This window comes from Thunnus albacares, chromosome 19 (genome assembly GCF_914725855.1).
Source record: "Thunnus albacares chromosome 19, fThuAlb1.1, whole genome shotgun sequence".
In the NCBI taxonomy this organism is placed as follows: Eukaryota; Metazoa; Chordata; class Actinopteri; order Scombriformes; family Scombridae; genus Thunnus; species Thunnus albacares.
Window position 1 is genome coordinate 7,519,486 of NC_058124.1, and position 27,898 is coordinate 7,547,383.

Sequence of the window (27,898 nt, forward strand, 5' to 3'; positions counted from 1 at the left end):
ATGTTCTCCTGTTTTAGATTAGATCATAATATAGTGTGATTGTGAATGTATTTTCTCTATAAAAGAATAGCGTCTAACCTGAAGAAAACACTCTCTCAGCTCTCTAAAACATGAATGAAAGATCAATTACCCATTTATTAATGACTGAGAAGATATCTAGGAATGCAAAATAGAACTGTGGTTCAAAGTTTAGTATAGGGACTAATTATAAAGGAATACTTAAGCCTGGAAGGGTCAGAATATAACACAATATTAATTAGTTGTGAATTAGTAGTCACAGTTATTTTGTTTTCATTTATCTTTGTGTCTTACTGAAACTATTTGCCCCATAAACTGTATATAAAAATGGACAATGCATCTCCACTTCCTGCTGCTATGCAAAAGTGAAGCCAAAAAAACATCTGGATGAGTGGATTGACAGGTCCTCCAACAAATTTACACCCTCACCCTAATACTGATGCCTCAGTCAAATCTAGATTTCTGGTTAGTGGCAGATAAGCCTACAATGCTTAGTCAAATATCAAACTGTGAAATATCCGCTGCACCACTTACTGATCACTGCTGTATTGATTTAACAGTAACACCTCTAATGCAGTCTACCAGATAAAAAGGACACTGGAAATTCAATGCCAGTCTTCTAAACTATGATGAATGTTGTAATGGCATGAAAGTCTTGATTCAAGTCTTACAGGATGACTCCATGTTATCATATACTCAGAAATTGAAGTTTTTAAAATACAAAATCTGCCAATTCATTATATATTATATATTATTTATATATAATATATGTTATATATTATTATACATATTCAATCTCCTTCAGAATATATATCTAGAACATAAACGGCTTGGAAGAAAAAAAAATATAAGAGATACATTTGATCAGCATTAAATTGATTTTAACAGAGAATGACAAAAATAAACTCCATAAACTCCAATAAAACCCATATTATGAAAGAAAAGCTCAAGGGGAAAAATTCTGTGTATTTTTTTAAGACAAAATCGACAGGAGAGGAATTCTATCAAAACTCTTAGCAGATTCTGACTTTTTTCATGGACAAAATTAAAGAATTTATTTATCCAGATTGACAGTGGTTTTACTTTGTCAGGCAGATTTGGTGGCCAGCCGGAAAGGTCCTGACTCACGTGCGTCAGAGGCAACATTTGCCTACAAGTATACCCAGCTGCAGCCGCAACAGCCACTTTACTACCCACCCACTTTACTACCAGACACACCCACTTGGGCAGATTTATGTATGAGGTGGGTGGCTGGTTAGGGGAAAGGGTCAGGGGTCAGCGGGGTGTGTCGTGTAGTATAGGCTGAGTATGCCGGCTGTGGCTAGATGCTCTTCTTCACCGCCGTGATGGACTCGCTCCTCTCCAGGCTCTTCCCCTCGGAAGAAGATGAGCTGTACACTTTAGACTGCATGGCTTACTTCATGGTTTTTATGGCAGCCTGCACTTTTGTTACTCTGCTTTTCGAGAATGTGCCATACGGCCGGTATGCCACCAGCAAATACGGATTTCCAGTTAACGTCAGGTTTGCCTGGTTTGTTCAGGAGCTGCCTGCCTTCCTTCTGCCTGTGTGTCTGGTAGTGTGGACATCCTCTGCAAAAACATCTCTTCTGCCCAATCAGCTTCTCATAGTGATGTATCTCTGCCACTATGTTCAGAGGTAGGTGACACATTCATTTAAACCATGACTTTACACCCTAGAGGTACTTAGTGTTGGTTAATGATCGACTAGTATCGCCAGCATACCACTGTAATGTATATTTCCCAGTGAGTTTGTAAGGCAGCCCTCCCCTTACATAAACTGACTAATATCTGAATAATTCATTCATTCAGTATTGTGCACAAGAAGAGGTTAGAATGTAAATGTACACATCACATTATATTAGTACAAGTTAACTAATAAATGTCTGTATTTCAAAGCATGTATTTGAAATAATATGTTGTGTTAATATATATTTTTTCTGCAACAGATCCATTATTTATCCATTTTTAATTCGAGGAGGTAAGCCAACCCCATTCATCTCATTTGCCCTGGCCTTTGTTTTCTGCATCTATAATGGCTACATGCAGATCAGGTACCTGAGCCATTATGCTGAGTACCCTGCAGATTGGGTTACACATCCATGCTTCATGGCAGGTAGGTTTTCTGTGTCTGCACCCCCCCTACTTTTCACAAGGGAAATGTCAATTGTTTTGTTTTGGTGGCACCTTTTTCTGTGTGAAATAGATCTTGTTTGGCATTAACACTCACGACACTCATTGTAAGGAGTATCAGATTAATGAATGCTGCGTTAGCATAGGAGACACAACAAATTATTTATATGTTATAATGAAAGATGTCATTAAAAAAACAACAAGGATTTTAAAAGACTTTGAAAAGAGCTACAAGACGAATACTCAAGATTACATGTGATAAAGAATAATCAAGTTTGCTTAATAAACTACAAAAAGTTACTGTGTGTTTTAATATTGTGTAGTTTGTGCAGATTAGGGTAAAATAATGTAAATAACAGCACTGGAGCATGTTTTAATTAATTAGGGAGGAACAGAGTAAGATGACAGTAAGGATAACAGGATGCCTTTCTCTCCCAGTTCATCCCTTCTACCCCTCTTCCTTCTCTCCACTTGTCTTTCTCCATTTGAAATGAAATGAAATGGCCAAACTTTGCTCAGAAACAGGGCTATCATTCAAACCAGTTTGTCCATCTGTTATCTTTGTTTGGCTTCTCTGGCTTTTTAAGCAAACGCAGGAAACAGTCAATTTAAAGTTAAAGTTTTCTGCTGTTTCTCTCCCTCAACTCCCCTTACTATTAAATTGTCAGAGAAGAAAGTGGACTGGGGGGACTGGAGCACACCGATTAATTCACAGCCTTTAATTGTGCAAACAGACTAACATTTCAACAGTACTGTGTCTTCATTAGAGTCAAAGTGTACTTTGGAAGTCCGCTCTCCTCCAATTGAGAAGCACCTGATTCAGCTGCATTTTGCTGGAAGATGCTGTTTCAACAGCTACTAAATTGTGCATTTTGGGCAGATAATGACAAAGTGAAAAGTAGAGTACTACTGAAAAAAATGCTCAAGTAGAAATAATGGTTTAAAAGAAGAGATGTAAAAAGTAGTTATTAGATATAACATAAGATCACATTTTGACTCATTTTGTGACCTCAAACGTTTTACTATCAACACTGACTGGACGAGGGAGCAGATAGACGATATATACAGTATGTACAATATATACTATTGTCTGTACATTACAGACTGTCTGCAGTAGTGAGTAGTTTGTGTAAATAGGGCAATTACCATCATTATGAATCTCTTACTGACCATCATATATATCCCAACTTTCAGTAAATACAGTGGCCAAAACCCATATCTGTATTGCCTGATGATCAGATTGAATTGCGATTTCATTTTGAATCACTGAAAAAAAAAATCTGAGATGTGACAATTCAAAGGTCTGGAACAAGGCTGATGTTTGATTGAGTCAACTGAAGATGTCCATAGTCCATCCACCCCAGACACCCACAGTCTTTAATTGGTCATACTGTAATTAATCAGGATTAATCAGTGTCAAAAGTGGCCCATCATGAGTTATGAAAGAACATGCACTGGTGTTGTTTTTATTTATTGTGGAGTATTTTATAAAATGATTATTTGACTATATTTGTGCAGTGTGGAACGCTATATCTCAGGTATATTTAAAGTAACTGAAACGTTGATTTCAAATTGTCTTCAGGACTTTGATGATGTGGTTTGATCACATTTGATTGACAGGCCACTGTCAGTCTGGACAAAACAGTAGCTCATCAGATTTGATTCAAATATACCTAGATTCTGATTGGTGCTCAGGGGATTGTGACGTCACCTTTTTCCAACTGAGCCCTGCCCACTTCACACCAGAGCACAGACAAAACAAATAGAAAATGTATCATTTGAAATTATCCAGTTTAAACTTTAAAAAAGTGTTCATTTAGTTTGACATTACTCGTACTAAAAAGCTGGTAGAGAAAGTAGGTTTTCGGGGCCTTTAAGCACTGCAGATCATATCATCTGAATGAATACTGTTAATAGGTGCTGGAACTTTTAAAAACACAGCTTGGCTGTATGACTTTCGGTCAGTAAAATGTCACGCTAAAGCAGCTTTTGGCTGGATCGTTTCCAGGGTCTGTACTGTGGTTTGTTGGTTGGCTGGTGAATGTGCACTCTGACCACATCCTGAGGAACCTGAGAAAGCCTGGAGAGACTGGTTACAAGATTCCCACAGGTAAGGCTTTTAGTCATAAAAACACTAGGACCAATTATTTTTCTCACCACATCGAACAAGTCTTGTACTCCTATTACATCTAGCTTTCAGTGAAGGGAAACTTCAGACAAGATGTAAGTTATAAAATATATTTATTACACTACTGCTTTTAAGTACAGTTTAGAGGTACTGATACTGTGCTTTATACTTTTACTCCACTACACTACAGTACTTTTACTCTGCTTTATTCACTGTAGTTGTTGGCTGTAGTTACTCGGCCACCAGGACTATCTATAATTAAAAATACTTAGATTTTAGTCTCTGAAAGGGTCCATTGTTCACAGTGAGTATTTTTAATTTTATATACAGGACACTTACTATTACATCATGGTGCCAGTTCCACTTTAGTTGGGAGTTTAAATACTTTTTCCATTGCTGCTGAGGAGTGACATGAAAGTCAAGAAAGCAGTAATTATATCATGGCACAGATCACCGCGGTCTCTGTACGGAGCTCAAGATGCTAATTTCCCAGTGTGGTCGTATGATTATACAGGATCACACTGTAAGCAGAATCACAGGTTGTCACTAGTTATCTTTCCCTCCCTGCCTTTGCCCTCTGTGAGCCTTTACATTAGTGGATAAAAAGGTTTTTGCTGCTTTGACTCTAATGCGGTCCAACTCAGCTTGTGTGTGTAAGTGACTCACAATACTCGTAGTGTTTGTGTGTAGTTTTGCTTTAGCTGACACAGAGAAAGAAAATGTCTAAACCACAGAGTGTTGATAGTAATCATGTTAGACGGCAAACCGACCCTGCACTGGAACATGTACTGTACATTATGTGTCTGTGTACACTGTGGTGGCCAGACTGATTTGTGACTCATGCTAAATAAAGCATTCAGTCTATGAACTGTAAAAAAAATATTCATTTAACCGAGAGTTAGATGAGAGGGCTGATACCGCTCTCATGTCTGTACGGTAAATATGAAGCTGTAGTCAGCAGTCGCTTAGCTTAGTTTTGCATAAAGACTTGAGACGGGGGGGAAACAGCTAGTCTGGCTCTGTCCAAATCTAACAAAATCCACCTCCTCAGCACCTCTACAGCTCAATAATTAATCAGCTCAATAGTTTAATCTGTACAAAAGCCAAATCTTCTCCTCTTTCATCCTTGTACACTATGTTTAATTACCATCTAACTCTCGGCAAGAAAGTGAATAAAAGTATTTCCTAATATTGAATTGTCCTTTTTAAAACAAGGAATTATAGAGCCCATCACTCTGCATGTATAAGTTCTTCAAACAAGTCAATTAACCCTGAAAACAGTTAATTGCACTGGTTTTCTTTTATTTCACTTGTTCAAAACAAATTTGAGTTAAAACCTTTTTTTGAATGTATATTATTTATTAGTTTATTTCTTATCCGACTTCACTGACATTTAAAAACAGCAGTGTAAAGGTTCTGGGGTTCGCTCAGCTGCCAATTTGTACTCATAGCTGCACCGCAACTAAAAACAAATGGAAAAAAAGGTGGATATTTTCTACAGTGTATGACCTTTACCATGTGAAAATAGATGTCATTCTATGAGATGTGACAAGTAAGGGAGGGGGGGTTGAATAAACAAGATTTTGGCCCATCCCTAAATTCCTTTTGACAAACAGCCCAGGCCTAGTATGTATTGAAAAAGCAAAATAAAATCTACACTTCTGCTTTTTCAGGTCACATACTGTAATAGGAAAATTTAAACCGCACATTGGCTGTTGACTTTTATAAATGAATCAGTAATCATAGCAGATTCTTAAACACAATTGGCTCAGCTCACCAGCAACATAGTCACAACAATAGCACCTTTAGCCTGAACTCACGATGAACCTGTTGAAATAATCCATCCCGGACCCTTACGGAAAATAAAGTGAAGAAAGGCGAGGTAGGGGGAAGCTGTGAGCTGTGTTGCTCCAAATGAACTTCCAGGCATGTCTGGAATCCCCACAGCCAAGAATCTGCCATTTTCACATAGAGGGTAGCAGCACGACTGCACACACACGGCCTACAGTCAAGTAGTGAGTGCTCAGCCACCTATGGTCAGTGTGGAACTAGCTGTGTTGATGTCCTTCGAGTTTTTAGCAGCGTGCAGGCTCAAAATTACATTGAGAGATAGTTTAAAACGACATTAGTCATTGATTTCCGGTACATAAAAGACCATAAAATGTGATTTTCCCCTCGAGGAAAATATTTGGGTTTGCTTTTGCTCCAGTGAACATATGAACAGACAAGCATACCTGTCCTCATTTCTGTGTCTTCCACCCACAGGCGGAATGTTTGAATATGTGTCTGGAGCCAACTTCTTAGGAGAGATAACAGAGTGGGCAGGCTTCGCTCTGGCCGGCCACTCTGTTCACAGTTCAGCCTTCGCCCTCTTTACCGCAGTGGTCCTCGCCAGCAGGGCTGTGGCCCACCACAAGTAAGAATAATAACACACAGACACACAGGAAGAAGGTTTTCATAGAGTGTATTGCACACTTTGAAGCAAATACTTGTATTAATAGAAGAAAATGGCTCTTTCCCTTCTCTTTTCAGATGGTACCTTGCTAAGTTTGAAGACTACCCGAAAAATAGGAAGGCGTTGATTCCTTTTCTGTTCTAGAAAACGCTACAGGCACTGGAAGTTTTACAATAAGGTATTTGCTTACAGTGACTGAGAAGACCATTCCCATAATATTTTTTTTTTCTAATTTAGTATAGCTCTGATGTCAGAACAAGCATTGAAGATACAGATTTTTTTTTTGTCATTGAAAACAGATTGAAACACATGTTTCAGGCTTGTAAATGATCTCATCTGAGCTGAGAGCAAGCAACAGTTGAAAGCCATCATCTTAAAAAGACTTTTATTGTTGCCATTACTTTGGTAATAATGTCCATAAAGCACTGAGGAACTTCAACAACAATGAACTAAATGTACTGGAAGTGTTGTGCCTGCAGGAGAGGCAACATTTAGCGCTCCTCTACAGGAAATAAGATAGTGAATGGAGCATACCGCAACAGTAATACACTGGATTTATAACACTCTGCGCAAGCAATAAATAGCTCTCTCGTTTTAAGACTCTCCGCTGATCTGCATATTCTCCCAGATGGAACATGAAGTTTGAAATGCAAAGCGGACATTTCAAGATTTCATTCATCCTCAAGAGTCATCTGTTGCAAATCAATCTTTTTAACATCCATTCCAAATTTAAACGGATGGGACCTTAAATTAAGCTCAACTCGTTTTCCTGCCTCTGAATGACTTTTCTACGTACCTCTTTGCCCCCCCACCCCCACCCCAACTCCTGAAAGAGAGGCCAAAATGAAACTGCATCTTCATCCTGTAAAGACTGAGACTGTAGCAGGCCTGTTCTCCAGATACTGGGCTGCAGGGAAATCAAATGGAGATCAAGCATGGCTCTCAATAGCTCGACCATGCCTGAAATGAGAAGAATAGAACATTGCCTCAACACATCATTCCTGTCAACGTATTCAGGGACAATCTTTGGGGTATTAAGAGACAGAGATCAAAGAAGAACTGGTGAAGTAAAGAGGAAGATGAGGAGCATAGAAAGGAAATGCAGCTATCAATCTTCTACATCTCTTTAAGTCTGGTATTGTTTTACAGTACAGTACATACTTTTCAGCAGTGATGTCTCACTTTGTAGATACTAATTTTTATCCAGATTTTATCCACTGTCACTACTTGAATTCATATACCAGTGAAAATGACACAGGGTCAACCATTAAGCTCAACATTTCACCGAGCTGTAGATCAGTGTTTATACTGAAGCTTTAGTTTCCACATTGTGCCTGCGCCCAGAAGTTCCAGCTGCAGTTTCATCCCATAACTCTTCATCAGTTCCCCCTTTCACACTGCAGGACATCCTCCAACAACAGTCGCAGCCAAGGTCATGTCATTATGAATTTTAAAAATGGGTTGTATTTAAAATAAATTTATTTTGTCATCATTTTTACACACGGTGTCATCAATAAATTATAGGACCGTTGTATCGGAGTGTGATGAAAAATGAAGGCTGCATGTCGGTGAAAGCTATGCAGACTGACATCCTTCATGTTAGAGGTCCCCGATGTCTGTCTCTTCCAGGCTATTTCCTCTGTGTATCCTCTTTATCCACGCTTCTTGTAATTGCATAACTATATTACACGGCCTGTATTTACTGAGGCTGCCATCTGAGTATAATGCCATTTGTCTTCAGCTGGACACCAAGGGATTTTCTTTTTATATGCAAAGCGTTTCAATGAACTGTCTTGTAACTCACAAACTCACATTTTTCATGTTTCTGCTCTGCAATATCAGGCTAGTTCCTCAGACTGCACCACCTGTAGGAAAGAAAAGCAACAGCAGTGGCAGTCTGGACCTGCAATGTCACCTCCTACAGGCAAAGATAGAAATAGTTGATTTAATTTTAACACTTGTACCACCTGCAGACAAAGAGTGTTATAGCTGCAGTTTTACTATTCTTTTTTTTATGGCTGCTCCTTTTTGTGTTTGTGTTCATGAGGTTTAAAACACCAAATATTAGTTAAAGTTTATTTTTTCTGTCAAAACATGTATGAATGTATGCAAGTATTCTGGTACTAGACCAATAGAGATGTGACTGTGAAAACAGTCAGCTAACCAGAGCTAACTATTCTGGCTGTAAACCAAATATGTAAATTCTTTCAGTTAGACCAAAATTTGTAGTGAAATAATTCATGTAATTATCCATTGCAAAACTGTGGTGCTTTTTTTTTTGTCTATATGTTTTTGCCTATGACTAAAATGTTCTTAGGATCCCCTCCGTCCCTCTCTATGCTAACCAGAACGGCAGTCCTGTTGGACAAAAGACACACAAAATATGCTCCAGTTAACATAACATTAGTTAGTACCAACACTAGTTAGTTTAAAATAAGTAATAAAAAAAAACATGATTTATAAAAAGCTAAATGTGCAAAAGAAATGCATGAAAAACATAAAGACTCATACATGCTAACAAATAGCATTTACTGTATCAAAAGGACAAAAAAGTGCAGCTCCCTCATACAGATGGTGCCAATGTTAAAATTAATGAAACTATATTATTCCTTTCCTGTGGATGGAGCACAGCGGCATGTCTAAACTGCTACTTTAATGTTACTTTGCTTTCCTGTAGGTGGTGCAGGTTGACAACTGGCCTTACTCGGGGCTATGGCTCTGGGTAGCTCTGTGTGTTTTGGCCATGAGCAGGCACCGGACAATGTAGCAGGGAGCCAGCTACTGGTGGCTAACAGCTAGGCTAGTGGTTTCTAAAAGTTAAAAAAGTATCTTTTGGTGGCCACTTAGCAACTGCTTTTACTTTACAATTATTGCCACAGTACCACAGCAATCCATGTACGTTTTGCCTTTGTTTACCCCCTTTAAGGGAGTAAATGTTATCTAATGAGGAAGCCGCAATTGGGTGAAAAACCGTCAAATGTTGCAACATTTCTTGGGCATAAAATTTTCCGCCCCAGACATAGGCTGTAAAAAAAATATGGATGTTGTCACCAGACATCAGCCATTGGTTTGTTGACTGCCGTTTTGAAGCCACGAGTTTAGCGATTTGACCGTCGCCATCTTGGATTTGACCGTTAAATGGATTTTTGGAGCCAGAAGTGACCAGATTTGGATGAGAGGGTGGAGCTGACCCTAGCACAAGCTGCTAGCTTGGTTAGCACTGTGCATTTACAGTCTATGGTTAACTGTGATAATGCTAATAATAATTTTCACTAGCAAAACCATTAAAACAAAATGGACTTACCTGAAAAAATTGAACAGCTGACTCCTTAGAGGGTCTTTTATCAGCCATGGTTACGTTACGTAATCTATGTTGTCGCCATGGTAGCGACTTGTCAATCACAAAGTAGACCGGCCCAAAAGCATACACTGCTTTATAATCTATTTTACTCTAAATGGGACCATAATTTACAAAATGAACATCATGCTGTATTGAAGAAGACTTGAAACTAGTGATTGGGACCATTAACTCATTAGGAAACAGTTTACTGATGTAATGAATCAAGTGAGAAGTAGGGTCATTTTTTGCAACCAGTGGAGTCACCCACTGCTGGCCATTAGAAAGATTTAGGTTTAAGACATTTCCACATTGGCTTCACTTTTCAGACCCAGAGCTAGCCACTATGGCCCAGATCCACTTATTTTCAGCGTGCGGTGTCAACCAATCAGAGGCCACCAGGAAAAGCTGAACATATAACACACATACCACCATCCAGTGGAGAAAAATACACCCTTCAGCACACAAAGATTGGAGGCAGAGCTTTTTCATTAATCATTGCACGTTTCTGTAATTATGTATGATTTATATGAGAGTAACAACTGAAATGTATACACACACAACACAACAATAAAAAAAAAAAAAACGTTTTTTCATTAAAATATGTATTTCACAATTGGAATTGCAGGAGAGACGGTGCCCCAGCACCCTTAATGGACCACACACCGCTGGTCATGGCTGAATTCCATTTACGTGTGCACGTTTCAAAGCCCTCATATTGTGCATGCTGGCTCGCTGACCTATCACCTAAATGGAACAGAGCCATTGTTAATGTTATTAGTAACTTACACCTGTGCTTTTCCTGTTATGACAAGTCAAAATGTCTGCTGTGAAAAAGGTCTCAGGTGCTCTGCATCAATTAAATTGTCCTGGTTATACTGTATAGCCCCACAGTGGGGTTGACACACCACAGGCAATATGCTCATGTGCAGAAATCTGAAATAAACGTTGATGTAACAGTGTAAATGCAGCTTTCCACTAATGTGGGTTAAATATCTGGAACATGCCGCGGCCTCATTACCATTCAAGCCGCATGCAGTCTCAGACAACTGCCTGGTTCTTTAATATTATCTACTGTTACTATTACGCCTATGAGCATACTGTTGACTCCTCCAGCCATGTCTCTGTTTATATATATATATATATATATATGTGTGCGTGTGTGTGTTTGTGTCTGTGTCTGTGTCTGTGTGTGTGTTAGGCATCTGTCAGCTATGGTCCAGTCGTCACCAATGTGGTAATCCCATAAAAGCTGACAATGAGGCAAACCAGCCTTGAAATCACACACGCGCGCACACTGGCACACAGCCGCAGCGTTTGGCTTGAGCCGAGACTGTGACATGAGAGATGAGAGGAATAACCTATTCAATCTGGTGTGTCACTCAAATGCCTGCGTATCACATAGCGTACGATAGAGAGCAATAGAAAGAGGAGCTTAGATTTCTATAGGCATACAGTGGGGCTGAGCAGCTGTGTGGATGCCTGAGTGTGTTATAGAGAGAGCTACATATCCTAGCTGACACATAGTTTGCTCTGGGGGGGTTTTCCTTGAGTCTGTCACATGCTGCACGTGAGTAGCAGGGGCGGGCATTATGCAAGAAGCTTTCTCCCTCGCTCTCTCTTTTTTTTCATGCATCCCAGAAGGTGCCGGTTATGCCTTATCCAGCCTGCCTCCACTCCATCATAGAGCTTAATGGGCTGGGAGATGGCTGTTACTGGGCCTGGGCTGCATACAGACTCTGGAGTGATCAACACCACCTGCTGTGTATTGCCCCTTGAAAAAGAGCATTTGGATTGAGGGGCCGCAGCGTACATCTGAAATAATAAACAGAAAAGGAAGAGGCTCCATTTACACTTAGACAGTGAAAAAGCTCAATGTGTTACCCAGTGGAATGTAATGTGGCTTTCTCCCGTTTGTATGTGTGTGTGTGTGTGTGAGAGAGAGAGAAAGAGAGAGAGAGAGAGCAGCATTTCAAGGCCAGAGGTTGTGATTATGGCCCCCAGCAGTATTTCAGATGCCAGCTGACAACACAATGTGGTCTCGCTCTCTGTCTACTGTTTATGTGAAATATATTTTTGTTAAATGCTCATGTTGCTCTGTTTTTTTTTTCCCAAAATTTCTAATATTTACAGTGAGCTTTTTTTGTCAGAGCCCTCCTAAATAGAGATACACTTACATATAAATTTGTAACATCTTTCTAATTTCAGTTCAAATATATGCCACTACCCTGGGATAGCTGTTTGTGTCTATGTTGTTAACAACTGTCATTCCTGCAAGATTTAGCCACTGTCCAGCCTCATGTTGATGGGGGGATCCCCTTTGAACCCACCCACCCACTGGTGATGGCTAGGGGGGAGGGAGAGGAGGAGTAGTGTACAAGGACCTCTGGGTCCCCAGGCCTTGCTCCACAGGATCCTTATTCATTATTGACGTTTTTAGCGTGTAATTCATTTGTTGTTCAATTAAATATTTATCAAAATCAAAATTCAAATATTTATTCTGTGCAATTCATCACCCGGCCGGCTGAGGAGTGATGAAGGAGTGATGAAGAAGTGGGCGGATGGGGGGCGCAGTCATGGTTTAAGAAACCCCTCGTAGAGCGCATGCGCATGGATTTGAAGAGAATACGCCATATTGAATTCCCGTAGGAATCGACTAGCGTTTTTTTCCCCAGCTAGCGGTGTAAAGGGGCCACTTTATCAATGGTCCTAATTCGGTTTAATGTTTAAATACGTCTCTTTTCGTACTCCCCGGACAGCATAGCGACCTTTTGAAAGGTCCAGGAGGCGGCGCAGAATCACGACGGGCTCGCCAGTGTGAGTTAGATACTTGTCGGGGGGGGTTTTAACCAGAGAGAGAAGTTGAATGGATCCGAGGGTAGCTTGGATTCAGCCCGAACAGAAAGGACCTGCGAACGCCTTATGGATGCACGTCTGGGAGACCTCTCAGGGAGTACGGACACTCTCCGCTCAGCAGCAGCAGCAGCTCCACAATCAGAACCACAACCAGTGCGTGAATTTCGCTGCGCTGGATGTTTTAAAAAATGTGGCATCGAGCAAGAGCAACGGCAGCAGCCATCACAGCAGCAGCATCATGATGAACGGCACTGCGATATCCAACGGGAACAACTCTTTCACCGCGGCTAACACTTCTCAACCAGGTGAGGGGAAAACCCTGCCCCAGAAGACGGGATCTGCCTCTCCGTCGTCCTCACTGGATTCAGGGACGGACAGCTGCTCACTAGAGAGGACTATGGGTGGAAATGTTAATAAAAACGTCGGGGGTGCCAATCTGCTTTTCAACTTGAGCGACAGCATGGACAATAATGTCAACCTTTACCACCACAACAACCACCACCACCACCATCATCATCACCGTCACCTACAGGAGCAGTCGGCTTTCAATCTACAGCAGATCTGCGTGAAGCGTCACCAGGTTCACCCATCTGCACCTGTAAATCACACACACAGTCACCATCCAGGCCGGAGGAAAAGTGACAACAAGGCGAGCACTTATGGGATGAATTACCTGCTTTCTAACTGCACTAATGGCAATTATGCGAGCACTTGGACGCCCTGGAAGACGAGGAAGTACAACCCCGGGGTCCTCGGGTGAGTGGTTGAACGTCTTTTAACGTTTTGCCCGCAGGTTTATTGGTTAAAATATGTTGTTGGTTCTTGTGTAACTATGTGTATTAAGTATCATGTTACAAACTACGTTAGTTATTCGTTTCCCAACGCAGTTTGAATACGCCAGAGCATCCACCAGACTGGAGTTGGGCTGTTTTTGCTGGATAGCAAAAAAAAAGGCTACCGTTAGTTGCGTAAAGACACCGAGTGACGGCCAGAACAACACCGGAAGCTATGTGATATTTTGTTGAAGTTTGAACTAGGAGGTCCCAAAAACAGCAGTTTGTATCAAATTGTTACGAAGAATGATTAGAAAACTCATCTTATTGGAATCGCCGACATGTATTGAATAGTGCTTGTTTCAAATGTGTATGTATTTTTAGACGGTTTTAACCGGATGTGTTGCTTTTAACTGTTGCCCGTTTGCGAGCTTGACCAAGCTAACTTAGCTAACTAACGTTAACGGTTTTCCATTTTTTCAGCAGCACACTCAAAGTTAGGAAACCAGAGATTTAAAAACAGAATTTGATAAACTCTCCTCGTTGACCGAATACAGTTATGCTGAATTAGAAAGTAGAGTTGAAACTCTTTCGTAGACTCACGAAAATAATTATAAAAGACTACAGCCCTGCTCAGGTTTTAGCTAACGGGGTTGGATAACACTGTAACTTGTGTAACGGTAATGCTGGTGAAGTTACTACTGTCCAGTAACTCTCCAATGTGCCTGAACTATTCCTGATCATAAAGCAATCAGTCTCTGCACAGTGAGGGCATGGTGAAAGTATTGTATTGAAAGGGGGATCTTAATTTTTTTATGTTTCATTACTTTTCACTACATTTTATTACACCAAGTGATTGTAACATAATGAAGCGAAACTTAGTTGTAAGCAAGTTAAATGATGCACATGTTCTGACTACTGTTGTAGTCAACTATGGATAAATGGCATTTTTTCCCAAAAAGTTATTCTGGTCGCAGTCACAGTCCTCTCTTTTTCCAGTTCATTCTTTATGGAGCTCTCCATCAGTGTGGCATAACAGACAGGGGTGGGACTTGTAAACATTTACGGACACATCTCTTCACATGTGTACATATTTCCTATTGATAAAAGAGACTGCAGCAACAATATCAGTTTATGTGAACACAGTCTGAGTAGAGCTTAACTACTTTTTGGTTTGATGTCTGTTTTTCTAGCCATTGTGTATTCATAAATGACTAGCGGATGTTGTGTAAATGCACAACACCCACATTGTTGATGTAGTAAGAGCTGTGTAACTGAGTATGTTAGTATAAGCATTATAGTATATATTTTTAATGTTATAATTGTAGTCATTTTGTTCTGACAGAAGCCCCCTTACAAAGCAAATGACCAAGAAACTTTCAAATGTGTTACAGGAACTTGTGATATTTGTAATGGCTGGTTGCACCTATCTGGGAATTTTCTGTACAAGGAATTGGTGTTTGTCATGATAGCAGTTCCACATGCTTGATGCTGAGTTGCCCAGTAGCACTAGCCCTTTTGTCAACTGAAATTTTTAAGATTTTCTCGAATAATTTGTTCTGTAAATAGTGAAAGAACAACATCTTTCATTTGCTCTGTATATTCACGGTTCTACAAGATTTCTGATGCAAGTTTTGGCTTGTGCACTCACTGCTCTTGCAGTGGTTTGCCTTCAGGGACGTCCTTTGAAGTCCCACATAGAGGGATTTTGCTTTCCAAATTGAAAATACAAATAATGGTCGGTTCACTGTTGCGGGATTCAAATTGTGGTGATTTGAGGTTATGGTTGGGTTAATAGAAACCCATCTGTTAAAAACATTACTTCTTCACTAAGATACAGGGCTGTCATAATAATGCGGTCATAGACTACAACAGCGAACACTGTTGTTTACTTAGATATTATGGCCTAAAGTTGTTAAAGAGATGTTTGACTCTAAACTAGTGTGCCAGGGACGGCTGTGCTAGCACTAATTTTGACTGTGGGGGGCCCAACAATACCTACGCCTTCTGTAAGCAGCGGACTATTGGCATGTATACGTCCTGGCCTAACTGGCTTGCTGGCAGAGAGTTTTCACTAAGGAGTGGGCACATGGGCTGACTGCATTTCCTCCAGGCCTCTGGTAATTGATTGTGACAGTCTCCCTGTTCTGTATTTCACACTGACATCATGGCATGCATTCCTAGAAAAATGAATGGCCATGGGGTTGAACAGAGATCCACTGTTCTGAGGCATTTGACTGGTCCGAAATCTTTACATTATATGTGCCCCTCTGCTGCCAAACACAAAACCATATCTGCAATAACAAGAAGACTGTATAACTGTGGATAATGTGGCCCACAGTGTTTCACTAAGCACTCCTTTCACATTTCTCTCCAAACCTTGGTGTAAATCGCAATCAAAAATTAGTCTTTTGTGAGGACCAAATGTCAGCACTGATGTTGAGATAAGAATTCTCCAAAGTCTCCCTCCCTTCTTACTATGTACTACTCCTTGTAGTACTTGCTTATTTCTGGGCAAGCGGTTTGGTTGAGGGCTAAGGTTACAGTTGTTATGCATAGGACACGCTTTCGGCAGGTTATGGAAACAGGCTTTGACTCAAATGATTATTGATCCTAAAAATGAGTGTGATTTTGAGTCTTGTTTCACACAGTTATGATTCTAAAGTAGCATTTACCAAAAAAGGAAAATAAATGCTGAAACAACAGTACATTAAAGGACCAGTGTGTAGGATTTAGCGGCATCTAGCGGTGAGGCTGCAGATTGCAACCAACTGAATACCCCTCCCCCTCCCCTTCCAAGCATGTAGGAGAACCTACGGTGGCCGTGAAACTCACAAAAAATGCGAAAGGCCCCCTCTAGAGCCAGTGTTTGGTTTGTCCGCTCTGGGCTACCATAGAAACATAGCAGGCTCTGTGGAAGAGGACCTGCTCCCTATATAGAAACAAAGGGCTCATTCTGAGGTAATGAAAACACAATGGTTCTTATTTTCATTTGATTATACACTAATTAAAACATACTTATGAACATTATATTCCATTTCTGCCAAGTTTGTTCCGCTAGATGCCACCAAACTCTACACACTGCACCTTTAAGCTTGAACTAATTCCAAGTAAAATCGCAGCTTTCTAGAAATTTTCAGACATGTCCAAATCGGTCGCGTCTGGTTGAAACCTGATCCATTTCTGTATCAGTGCCAATACTAATCCAGTGTATTGCTATTCATCCTGTTCTTTTGGTAATCTGACAGGCCTTTAGTAAAGTAGAAGATAAGGAACCATCAACTACACAATACAATATTTCCAGTTGAACATACTATACTGTTACTTTGCTTTCCTAGCTCTGGCATGATGGGGGTTAATCAGAACAGTGATAACAAGAAAGCATATCTTGGGCCATCTGGAGAGGGTTTTTATTTTTTTTTTTGTTTTTTTCCAAATAGCATGCCAAAATCTTGTATCTGTGTAAGGCCATTTTTAGAAGATTTCCTCATCAGATTGTTAGTTCTATACAAGTCTGCAATGGAAAAATATGAAATTTTCCAAAAGGGAAGACATGTTTCAAATCATATACAGTCTCATTTCTCAGTCCAGGTTTGGTGGTATGTGTGTGTGTGTGTAGCATAAGTCTTAATGTGGTGAGAATAACCCTTCATCCTTCCTGCCCAGACTCCACGAGGAGGTGATGGATTTCTACAACTTCATGTCTCCTCGACCAGAGGAGGCAGCTATGAGGAAAGAGGTGGTGAACCGGATAGAGATGATCATCAAGGAGCTGTGGCCCACTGCAGATGTAAGATACACATATACGCCTGCGTTTATTTGGATCAATTTCTCCCTCGTTCAGGATCTTAATATCTTGGAGGGCAATCTTTTAAATCATACAGGCCATTCCCGGAGGGGGAATTATTGGCACGCAGACAAATGGTGATCTCAGTTTGCTCATAAATCATTGTTGAGGTGCTGTGTTTTTACATCAATTTGTTTTAGGTGAGGCAGTGTTTGTACAAGATAATACCAACATATTGCGTATTTATGCTGTTTTCTGTTCTATAACTACTTTTGCATGAGTTTAGGTGGATGAGTTGGAATTTGCAAAACTTTGTTTTCAGTTATTTTAATAGTTAGTCAGGTGCTTGAGACGCTGTCAAACTTACATCAATTGATAGGATTTTTTTATTTGGCTGTTCCAGAGCAGACACTTTTTAATTAAAGACAGTAAAAGTTGTAACACCTTTGCTGCAAGTTCCACAAAACTGACTCTATTCTGACTTTTTTTTTTTAAGAATCACATTTTTAGTGTACTTTTTGTATTTCCTCATGCCACATGATTTTTAAAAACACGTTTGTGTGTTAATAACACAAAATAGAGAAAGTGGAGTGTCTCGCAGCTGGTTGGGTAGTACTGTCCAGCAAGGTAAGGTTGATGTAATGTCTCTTCTCATTACTTAATCATGTAAAACACGCACAGCAGTGATTTGTTGGCTGCCAGTCTTCCCCACTTCCACTGTGAGCCAGATTGTCAGGTAAATGGATCAAGCCTCTGATTTGTACCAGCTCCCTTTTCATTTCAACCTATTAATCCCGGCCCGTCTTTGTGCTATTGCCTTGTCGTATTTCCCAGACGGAAAAGGAAAGAACTCCACTCCGCTTCCTTTGGAGAGCTTTCGCTCACAGCCCACAAACACAGCATTTTTCCCCCCAGTCATTGTATACTTAATTTGGCAGCGTTCTCAACTTGGCAGCATTTACGGTCTCTGAAGTGGAACCCGGAAATACCTAGTTCCTGCTAGTTTGCAAACATTTCACTGGAGTATAGTATACATCATTAGTAAATGAGCTGTTGTACGATACAGGATCTGCACTGACAAACGCATGTAGCCAAGCCCTTTATAATTAGAATGTGATATGAGAGATCTTGAAAAGTGGATGTTTGGTTCTTTTGTAGTCCCTCATTTCCTGTATAGTGTCTTTATGGCTTGTAGTTGAACTTTGGTGACATTGGTCCTCATTTTCATATTTTAACACCTCAACATTGTTTTTGCAGGTCCAAATATTTGGCAGCTTCAGCACAGGGCTGTACCTTCCAACAAGGCAAGACCTATTATTTATAATTAAAGAAAAGTGTTAATGAGCATTCTATACTTGGCTTGTTTTGCTGTTCAGTATTTTAATTGTGACTGTTTGTTTTTTTTCCCCCTCAGTGACATCGACCTTGTGGTGTTTGGGAAATGGGAGCGACCCCCACTGCAAGAGCTAGAACAAGCTCTTCGCAAGCATAATGTGGCAGAACCTTTCTCCATTAAAGTGTTGGACAAGGCTACAGTGAGTAGTCTGCCATGCTGAGTTCATATTGTCCTTGAATAAAGCCACGCTGCTTTGCTGCAGCACATGTCTATCAAACACAGGAGTGATTGTGACTGTTCCATGAACACCGATGCAATAAAAACTGATTTGTGTCATAGACTTGTTTTATGGCTCGTTTAAAATATTTGCTTTAATATCGGTCTTCTTAAATGTTTTATTCTTCAGTTTGTAATAAAATATTACAACCTCAGTTAATGGGAAACCAAACAGGGATTTGGAACAAACCCAGCCAAATCAAAATTTGGCAGCACTTTTTACATTCCTAGAAAAGTTCTTTTGGACTTCAAATGGTCAGTGAAAAGTATAAAGCTTTGGCTCAGTTACTCTTTTATCTCTGTGAAAAGATGAGGGGGAAAAAGAGGTGCACCAACCTGTGAGACTCAATTAGTGTCCTCCATCTGTTTGCATGAGAGGTGGCACATTCTGCCAGCTGTGGTGGACTTAGTGGTCATCTTCCTGTTTTTAAAAGAGAATATACAGTTTTCTGTTTACTGGCCTCTATAATATGAAAAAAAACAGTGGATAGTCAAGCCATTATTCTGCAGATCCAAAAATGCATAAAATACCTCAGTGCGGGTCATGTGGGCCTCTACTGTGGTGAAGTCACTGAGTGTTTATAGCAGCAGTAGTTTTCAGAATAGTAGCTCAGTAGTATACACACTCATTCTGTGGGGTGTGCACAAGACCAGGAAAACCACTGCGAACTTCAATGTTGTTTTGACTGACATGATAATAAGAAAATGATGGCGGAATGATCATTTCAGATATGTGATTTCTTTAGAAAATGTGATCTAAAAGACTGCCGGTTAGCGCAGACGCTCATTTTGTTTTGTTTTTTTCCTTAATCTCCCTAGATGATGGCTGGAGTGTAACGTTTTGCTAATACACATCACTTTATCTTCTATCAGGTGCCAATCATTAAGCTGACAGACCAGGAGACTGAAGTGAAGGTGGACATCAGTTTCAACGTGGAGACTGGAGTCAAGGCGGCAAGCTTCATTAAAGACTATGTTAAGGTGCGATGCTTTCAAAATCCACAGGTTACAGCTACACTTGTTTTTTTGGGGGGGGGGAGGGGGGAACTCAACTCCACTCAGTTATCTCTGACGGAGCTGAAAGTCCAGTTTTCATGTGGTTTGTGGTCCCTGTGTTAATCACCGACACTGTGACCCATGTATATTAGTTCCTGGATCATTTTTGTTTTCTTAGCTAGCCCGTACAAAACAAATCTGGCACTTGTCAGGTGACGGGCCCTTTGACCTTCTAGTGGAAGTAACGTAGCCAATAACAAAATCTGAACACAAGTGGTCAGCTGGGCAACTTGGAGACGCATGATACACAGGTGTGAATGTCGATGTGTCTGTCCACTTGTGTTTGGATCAACAAAATGCATTTTAAAACCAAGTGTAAACAGCCTCTTTGAGAGGACATGAGTTTAAACCTCCAGAATAAAAGATATTACAGATTTAGAAAGAATTCAGGCTGAAATAAAGTTACTTTTCTACTTCTAAACAGTGAGATCGATAAGTCTGAGTTTACAGTGAACCTGGGTACGAATAGTTTGTCTAGTTGTCTCAGATTAGTTATTTCAAATGATGATCAGTAAGTGTGTGCTCATAAATCATCCTTTAAACAAAACAAACTCTGGAGAAGTCCAAGTTTGTAAATGTGTAGAAATTATTTATAGTCGTAGAAAAAACATTTGCGCACAAATTATATCAACAAGGAAGTTTGATAAACACACTGAGTGCTTTTGAGAACATGTGAGTCAGGGCTGAAACAAATAGTTGAGTAATTGATTAGCTGATTGACAGAAAATTATTTGGCAACTATTTTGATCATCAATTAATCATTCAAGTTATTTTAAAAGCAAAAATGCCTCATTTTTGTAGATTCTAGCTTCTCCAGTTTGAGGATTTGATGCTTTTTTCTGTTTTTATATTGTAAACAGATTATTTTGGGGTTTTGCACTGCTGGTCAGACAAAACAAGACAATCAAACACATCAATTTGAACTCTTAGAAAAGTGAGATGGACATTTTTAGCTGATTTCCGTCACCGTACAGAGTGAACAACTAATAATTGAATTGAGAATATAATCCCAATCTCATTAGAGCTGTGACAAAAGATTATCATCATTGATTAATCTGACAATTAATCATTTGCTCTTTAAAATGTCAAACTGTCTAAGGTGACTTTTTCAACCTGCTTGTTTTGTCTGACAGACAGAAAACCCAAAATATATAATAATGTATGATGATTTAACACAACAGAAAAGCAGCAAATTCTCAGATTTGGGAACCTGAATCTATCAATATATACTTAATAAACGACTTGCATTGTTAAGTACGTAGGAAGGGGAGGGACTGCCGCGCCTTGCTCTTCACTCTGTAATTTTCCTGCTTTTTTGACCTTTGACGATCACATGCCTGTAAATGAAATCAAGCCGCAACATGCTATAAAAGCAGTACATATAGAAATGTAGGAAGAGAGCCGCAAAAGGTCATGCAGACCTATTTAAATAAAAAAAAAAAAAACACCAGAGGAGACACATAATTGCCATTTTACAGTGGGGTCTAAATACAGAACTTTGGAAATTCCCTCTGTGAATCAGGCAGACCAGCAGTTGAAATCGTTACACTTTATTTCACTCCAATCTTGTATTGGCTCATCTCATTTCCAGAGTGAAGCTGGAACAGACCCCAGCAACAGTGCTGGGTATAATCTCCACTTAACTCAAAATGAGTCTGTGTGTTGCCGAGAAGCTGCCAAATCTACACAGTGGAGGTGAATTTCACCCCATGGCTCTGACAAAATTCCTGCTGAAGGTGGATCTTTGCCTGCTCTAGTTACGCTTTTAGTAGCTAATGCAGTAGAGGAATTCCAGGTGCTGATGTTCCAGCAAGCTGTCAGGTTTTGGCTTTTGTCCTTTTGTTGCTGTTGCATATTTGTGTTACGGTTCTCTGGGAATACATGTCCCAGCTTGAAAGCCTGCTGTTGACAAGCGTACTCAACATTAATCCAGTGATTAGTTGATTTTGTTAATGTGTAGGCGAGACACGCTCCAGTCCAGTCTTGTTATAGAGAGGTCATCATGCCAGGTTGCTATGCTGCCTGTTGGATCAGTATACCTCCAAGTCTTGTTCTCACTTCTTAAAAGCATATTTGAAAAGTCAACCAAGCCTTGCTGCTCCACTGGCACAGATATGCAGACATAAACTGCCAGGAGGTTATACTGCCTTCTCATTTGGAAAATGAACACATTTGTGATTCCCATTCCCTTATCCTCTGGGGTTTCAACACATTATCAAGTCACAGGCCCTGGGAGGCCTCATTGGATACCTTTTGTGGAAAGTGTGGCCCAGCTGGAAGCTAGATACATATTTGCATTGATTATAAATGACGATAATTCAACTGTATCCACTTACTGAAGAGAAACTGGTTTGAATCAGTATGACTTCCGCAATAATCGTGGCTTCAGCAGGGAGTTTGTAGAGGGTGGCAGTATTATGGCTTCCCAAAAGAAAAACAAATAGCAACCGTATGCAAAACTGCTCCAATATGACTATAGAAACATGACTAATGTACGAAACTAACTCAGGTGACACAACATTTCCACTGAACTTGTGATTCTGTGACTGGAGCTACCTCTGGTAAATCTTACAGAAACTCAGTTCCATTGCGAGATGTAGTTGCATGGATTTACAGTATGATGCCCAATAGCTACTGAATCAAAATTAACTTAAACTGACTTTAATTGTGAAGAAAATAATAATTGAATTGTATAGAATCACCAAATTAAATAGCCATTCAGCCAAAGATTCACACCCCTACTGGACAAGATTACATCCTTATAATCATTTGAATAATTTGCTCTCCCATTTGAATCGTAGTCTCATCCTACCTCTACCACATTCTGTACACTTCATCTGAAAGCCCCACTTCTCCTCAGTGTGTCATACAAATGGAACCAAAGTCAAATTTTAATCTACTTTTCTCTTAAGATTTACTCCTTCACCCTCTTCCCTCTATTCAATCCACAGTTTGACTGCATCCACCATTCTCATTCCACATCTGTCTCTTCTTCCACTTTCAGAAGTATCCAGTGCTGCCTTACCTGATCTTTGTACTGAAGCAGTTTCTACTACAGAGGGATCTAAATGAAGTCTTCACCGGGGGAATCAGCTCTTACAGCCTCATCCTAATGGTCATCAGCTTCCTACAGGTAGAGTAACCCACAAATACACATCTCTAAAGGGAAAATATTTAAGAGGAGGAAGCAGCCTTAGCCCAGTTTATGGTTGCATTGTATCTGATGATACAGCAGGCACGACAGTACAATAGCTGCAGTACTATTGTAGTATATTAGCACAACTGTAGTGTATTAGCATATTAAATGCATAATAATCATGTCTCCATGTCCTTGCTCTCCAGCTCCATCCTCGTATTGATGCCAGAAACCCCAATGAGAACTTGGGCGTCTTGCTGATAGAGTTCTTTGAGTTGTATGGCCGCCATTTCAACTACTTGAAAACAGGGATTCGCATCAAAAATGGGGGTGCATACATAGCCAAAGAGGAGATAATGAAGTCCATGACAAATGGATACAGGCCATCCATGCTCTGCATAGAGGACCCACTGCTTCCAGGTGTGTTTACAGTGATTAGAGTCAAATAAAAATTGGAACACAGAAAATAGCGGACTCTAAGAACAAATACCTCTGCAAACTACAAATTTTCAGCAAAGGAGGGAAAATGTATTACTGTGTTGCACTGAAAGATGCACCACAATCAAAGGGTTAAAACTGAAAATGAGTTGTCGACAAGCTAGTTTTGTTTGATATATGGAAAAGTCATGATCAAATTTTCTTTGAGTTAAAAGCAGTCAGTCTGCTTAGATTCACCAACCACAACCAAACGTAATTTACTGAGGAATACTTGACCCATAGTTGCACCAGTGGTCATGCCATCTTATACAGTAGATCATGGCAAACGTTTGACATTTGTGCAGTAGGGGCCTGTAATTTCTGGTTTAGGAAAATATATATTTTTAACGTTCTTTTCATCATTTTTTTGAACAAAAGCTTTAAGCCATAATGCATAGGATTTGAAAATTCCTTGTTTTAGTGCCATCCAGTGGTAGTTTTAAGGATGACACTGTGGCAGACAGCTATAGGACACAGAATAAATGGGTCAAATGCAACACATAGACTGCACCAATCTTTACCTGTATTTTTCTGTTTTTCTACAAACACAAGTTATTCCATCAGAATAATTTGAAAGATGCTATAATCACATAAATATTCTATACATAGTGGCTTTAAAGTCTGCAATTCATACACTTTAAATTAATTAAACTATTCCGATGATTGACCTCAGATCCTTATATGTAGCATTGTTATTATTATTATTATTATTATTATTTGGCCATATGATGTAATATTAAATACCAAATTGCAGTGCCAAACAGAATCAGCATTTTTATATATTGGTGTGTAATGTCCCACGGCCAGTGAACAGTTTAGAGAAAGCTTGACTATTACTCATAACTACTAATAGAGCTTACTTGGCTAGATGTTTTCGTCTTTATCTTATTGTTTATGATTGTATCGTTGTATTTGTCTTGCTTTCATATAGGTAATGACGTTGGCAGGGGTTCCTACGGCGCCATGCACGTCAAGCAGGTGTTTGACTATGCTTACACTGTCCTGAGTCATGCTGTGTCACCACTTGCACGGTCGTATCCCAACAAAGACTGTGAAAGGTCAGAGTTGAGTCCTTTTTAACAGAACTGAAGGTACCCCTAGATAATAGTGTTGCTCGGCTAAACTCTTCCCTCTTCTCCCTGCAGCACCTTGGGCAGGATAATCAGGTTGACCCAGGAAGTGATCGAATACAGGGAATGGATCATTAACAAGTGGGGGGGCAGGGATCTGGCACGAACGGATAACAGAGGTACGATTCCTCAGACTTCAATATACAATCACGTAATGAGGAAAAAGCTGCCTGTGCTGTCAGCGATAATGTTCTGAGTCCAACACTGTGTGAGGAGTTTCTGGATAAATGGTTTTTCTGATAAGTTGAAAATGCCCACTTCATTAAACAGGTATATTTCATCCATTGAAATAGAACTTCGTTAAATTAGAAATCAGGGTCAAGGACGTTTATGAACCAAAAAGATTTGAGAGTTTAATAGTCTATGAAGGCAATAACACTATTAAAACTGGATATCTGAATAATAAAATCCAGCGAGGAAAGTGTGAATTTGTGGTTTACTGAACTTTTTTTTGTGTGTTCAGTCGTGAGTCCCATCCATCCTCAGCTCTTATTCGTCTTTTCTAGTTTCACCTCCCAAGGAGCCAGTGTCGGAGCAGGAGCCCAGCTGTGTGCTCGGCGGTGGTGTCGGGTCAGAAGAGCAGCAGAGGGACTCGGTTTCGCCCCACAGCGCAGACTCCCCCATGTCCATCTCCAGCCCCCAGCAGCACTCATCAGCCTCCTCTGTCTCCTCACTCTCTGGATCAGACAACGTAAGGAAACACACACATACACACACACATACAAGAGAGATGCTTTTTCATTTGTAGGTAAGATATTACACTCTAAATGGCAGATGGAAACGTGCAGTATTCCCCAATAAATTCTGACATAGCGAACAGTCAATTGACATAACAGCTACTCTGTTGAACTCCTGCATATATCCGTAATTCAGCCTCCAGACAGCATGAAATGCAGTCAGCACTAGCTGGTATGACACACATATGGTGAAGTGGTAAATTGCTACAGACCTCTATCCATTTTATATCTGACTTACTTCCACCTGATTTAAATACATGCTGTATAGCCTATTTTATTCTCTCCTTCCCGGCTGATGGAAGCACACTCAATTTGCATCTGATTTTATTTTATTATTTGGATGGAAATACACACAAGCTGCAAGTAACTTCCTCTCTGTCAGCCCCGCTCTTTATCTCTTCCACTTCGTGCGTTTGGCAGGACTCTGATTCAACGTTGCCGTGCCCCGTCCCTCTGCCTGCCCTGCAACCATACCCGTCTTTCCCGCCCCTGGGCCTGGCCCTACCGCCAGGCCTCAGCATGGGCACCGGCAAGCCCGGCATGGGAGGACACCATCTGCTCATGCCTCCAGGCTCACAGGTGGGCACACAGCAATGGCTACAGACACTATAGACTACATTTTATAAGATCACAGGTGTACATTTGGAACAATATAACCATATACATTGCTCTTATCTATCACTAATTATTACTCCTCCTCGTCCTTCAGGCTCGCGTCTCACTGCCCGGTGGTCTAGCCATGCACTCCATACCTGGCAGACAGGTGTGTATAGACACCGGGCTCCCTCCCTTCTTCCACATGCCCCCCCCAGCCCATGCTCATGCCCCTGCCCCTTCCAGCCCCCAGCCTCCGCCCAGCCCCCACTCCAGCCACACACACAAGGTAGGCGCCGGATGCCACAAACACACTCAAATGCACTGTCAAGACAACCTTGTGTCACAACACAAGAGTTCACACTCTTTCCATCTCATTCTCTGTCTCCCTTCAGCGGTCTCCATTCTCTATTAAGTGTTTTTCTTTCTCCCATGTACTTATCTTTTTCCTCACTCTCTCTCTCACTCTCTTCAGACTAGTCGTGTAGTACATTAAAAAAAAAAAATGCAATTGCCATCTGTAATCCATAACTGATAGTAAACAGTAACACTGCTGCTCTGAAGCCTGATGTTGCGACATCTGCTGTGTACTTGTTGCTATGGGAAACAAAATAAACTGCCAAAGAGAGCATGCTTACTGGCTAATTAACAGTTAATAAATGTGATATAATTTCTTCAAATTAAAAATGTCCATAAGGGTTCATTTTGTTTCATTACACGGTGTTCCACCTGCGATAATTGGTTAACGCAGTGTGTTACGAATGATGTGGAAGTGGCGGGTTGAACTTTTTTCCCAGATGAGCCTGCTTTTTTGTTTGTTCCTTTGCCCATGCCATTTTAAAATTTAAAAATCAAATGAGCAAAGATGATATCCTTTTGAGTGCATCATCATTTTTTCTCTGTGTCCTCCTCCTCCTCTCTCTCTCTCTCCCTCCTCAGAACGGAGTCAAATTCAACGTGAAGGGCTTCCACAACCCGCCGCTGGTCAACAACCCCGTTCTGGCTAACCGCGGACACACACACGCTCACTCGCACACACAGTATCACCGCAACACTTGGCGGCGCAGAAAGAGGGACAGCCTACCGGTTAGCCTCAGCAGATAGAAACCACTCCCTAACCCCCCCCCCCTACCACTTTTCCTCCCTCTCCTCTCTGGCTGCAAACCCTGGCTCTTCGTTCGTCTAGAAGGAGGATGGACAGGCAGACAGAGGACCAGAGACCAGCAGTTTTCACTTTGGGGCTGCCGCAACATGGAACGACAGCCCTCAGCTCCGCATCTTCCTCCTACTATCTATACCTTTCCATTTCTGCATGACTTTTGTTCACACTTTTGTAGTTTTTCAGTATTATGTTACTGTCAGTATTTTGTTTTCCTCATCTTTGTTTCAGGTCTATTTCTGTTTTTTTTGTTTATTATATGTTGGACTTGGGGGTGAAGCCATTGCCAAGTTGACTTGACCTCGCCTTGACCCTTGCAGCCAAGCTGCCTGAGGTTCAGTGTTACTTTTTTTCACAGTTTATACACTTAAGAACAAACGGTTTTTCATTTTGTGCAATAATGTTATTTTTTTCTTTTTGGAACTAAAGTAAATGCTTATTTAATTTTGTGTGTGTATATGTAAAGGCATTTTTTATACAGTTATTTTATTT

At 40.5% G+C, this 27,898-nt stretch overlaps 2 protein-coding genes across 4 annotated transcripts; both read left to right on the top strand.

Annotated features, from left to right (window-relative positions):
• Positions 1-1,140: 1,140 nt before the first annotated feature.
• On the top strand, positions 1,141-8,250 carry srd5a1 (steroid-5-alpha-reductase, alpha polypeptide 1 (3-oxo-5 alpha-steroid delta 4-dehydrogenase alpha 1)). Of its 2 annotated transcripts, XM_044334821.1 has the most exons (6): positions 1,141-1,675; positions 1,986-2,152; positions 4,178-4,279; positions 6,563-6,713; positions 6,830-6,930; positions 7,052-8,250. In XM_044334821.1, the coding sequence occupies exons 1-5, from the start codon at positions 1,344-1,346 to the stop codon at positions 6,894-6,896; spliced, it is 819 nt and encodes a 272-aa protein (XP_044190756.1). In that variant the 5' UTR covers positions 1,141-1,343; the 3' UTR covers positions 6,897-6,930; positions 7,052-8,250. The 2 variants fall into 2 exon arrangements, with proteins under 2 accessions (XP_044190756.1, XP_044190755.1); XM_044334820.1 differs by having other exon boundaries at positions 6,830-8,250.
• A 4,440-nt stretch (positions 8,251-12,690) lies between these two features.
• On the top strand, positions 12,691-27,825 carry tent4a (terminal nucleotidyltransferase 4A). Of its 2 annotated transcripts, none has more exons than XM_044334817.1 (13): positions 12,691-13,701; positions 17,385-17,508; positions 18,763-18,809; positions 18,920-19,040; positions 19,991-20,098; positions 23,178-23,306; positions 23,516-23,729; positions 24,718-24,844; positions 24,932-25,035; positions 25,423-25,607; positions 26,074-26,232; positions 26,363-26,536; positions 27,187-27,825. In XM_044334817.1, exons 1-13 carry the CDS (start codon positions 12,956-12,958, stop codon positions 27,349-27,351), a joined length of 2,403 nt encoding a protein of 800 aa, XP_044190752.1. In that variant the 5' UTR covers positions 12,691-12,955; the 3' UTR covers positions 27,352-27,825. The 2 variants fall into 2 exon arrangements, with proteins under 2 accessions (XP_044190752.1, XP_044190753.1); XM_044334818.1 differs by lacking the exon at positions 12,691-13,701 and adding an exon at positions 13,763-14,088.
• The last annotated feature ends 73 nt before the right edge of the window (positions 27,826-27,898 follow it).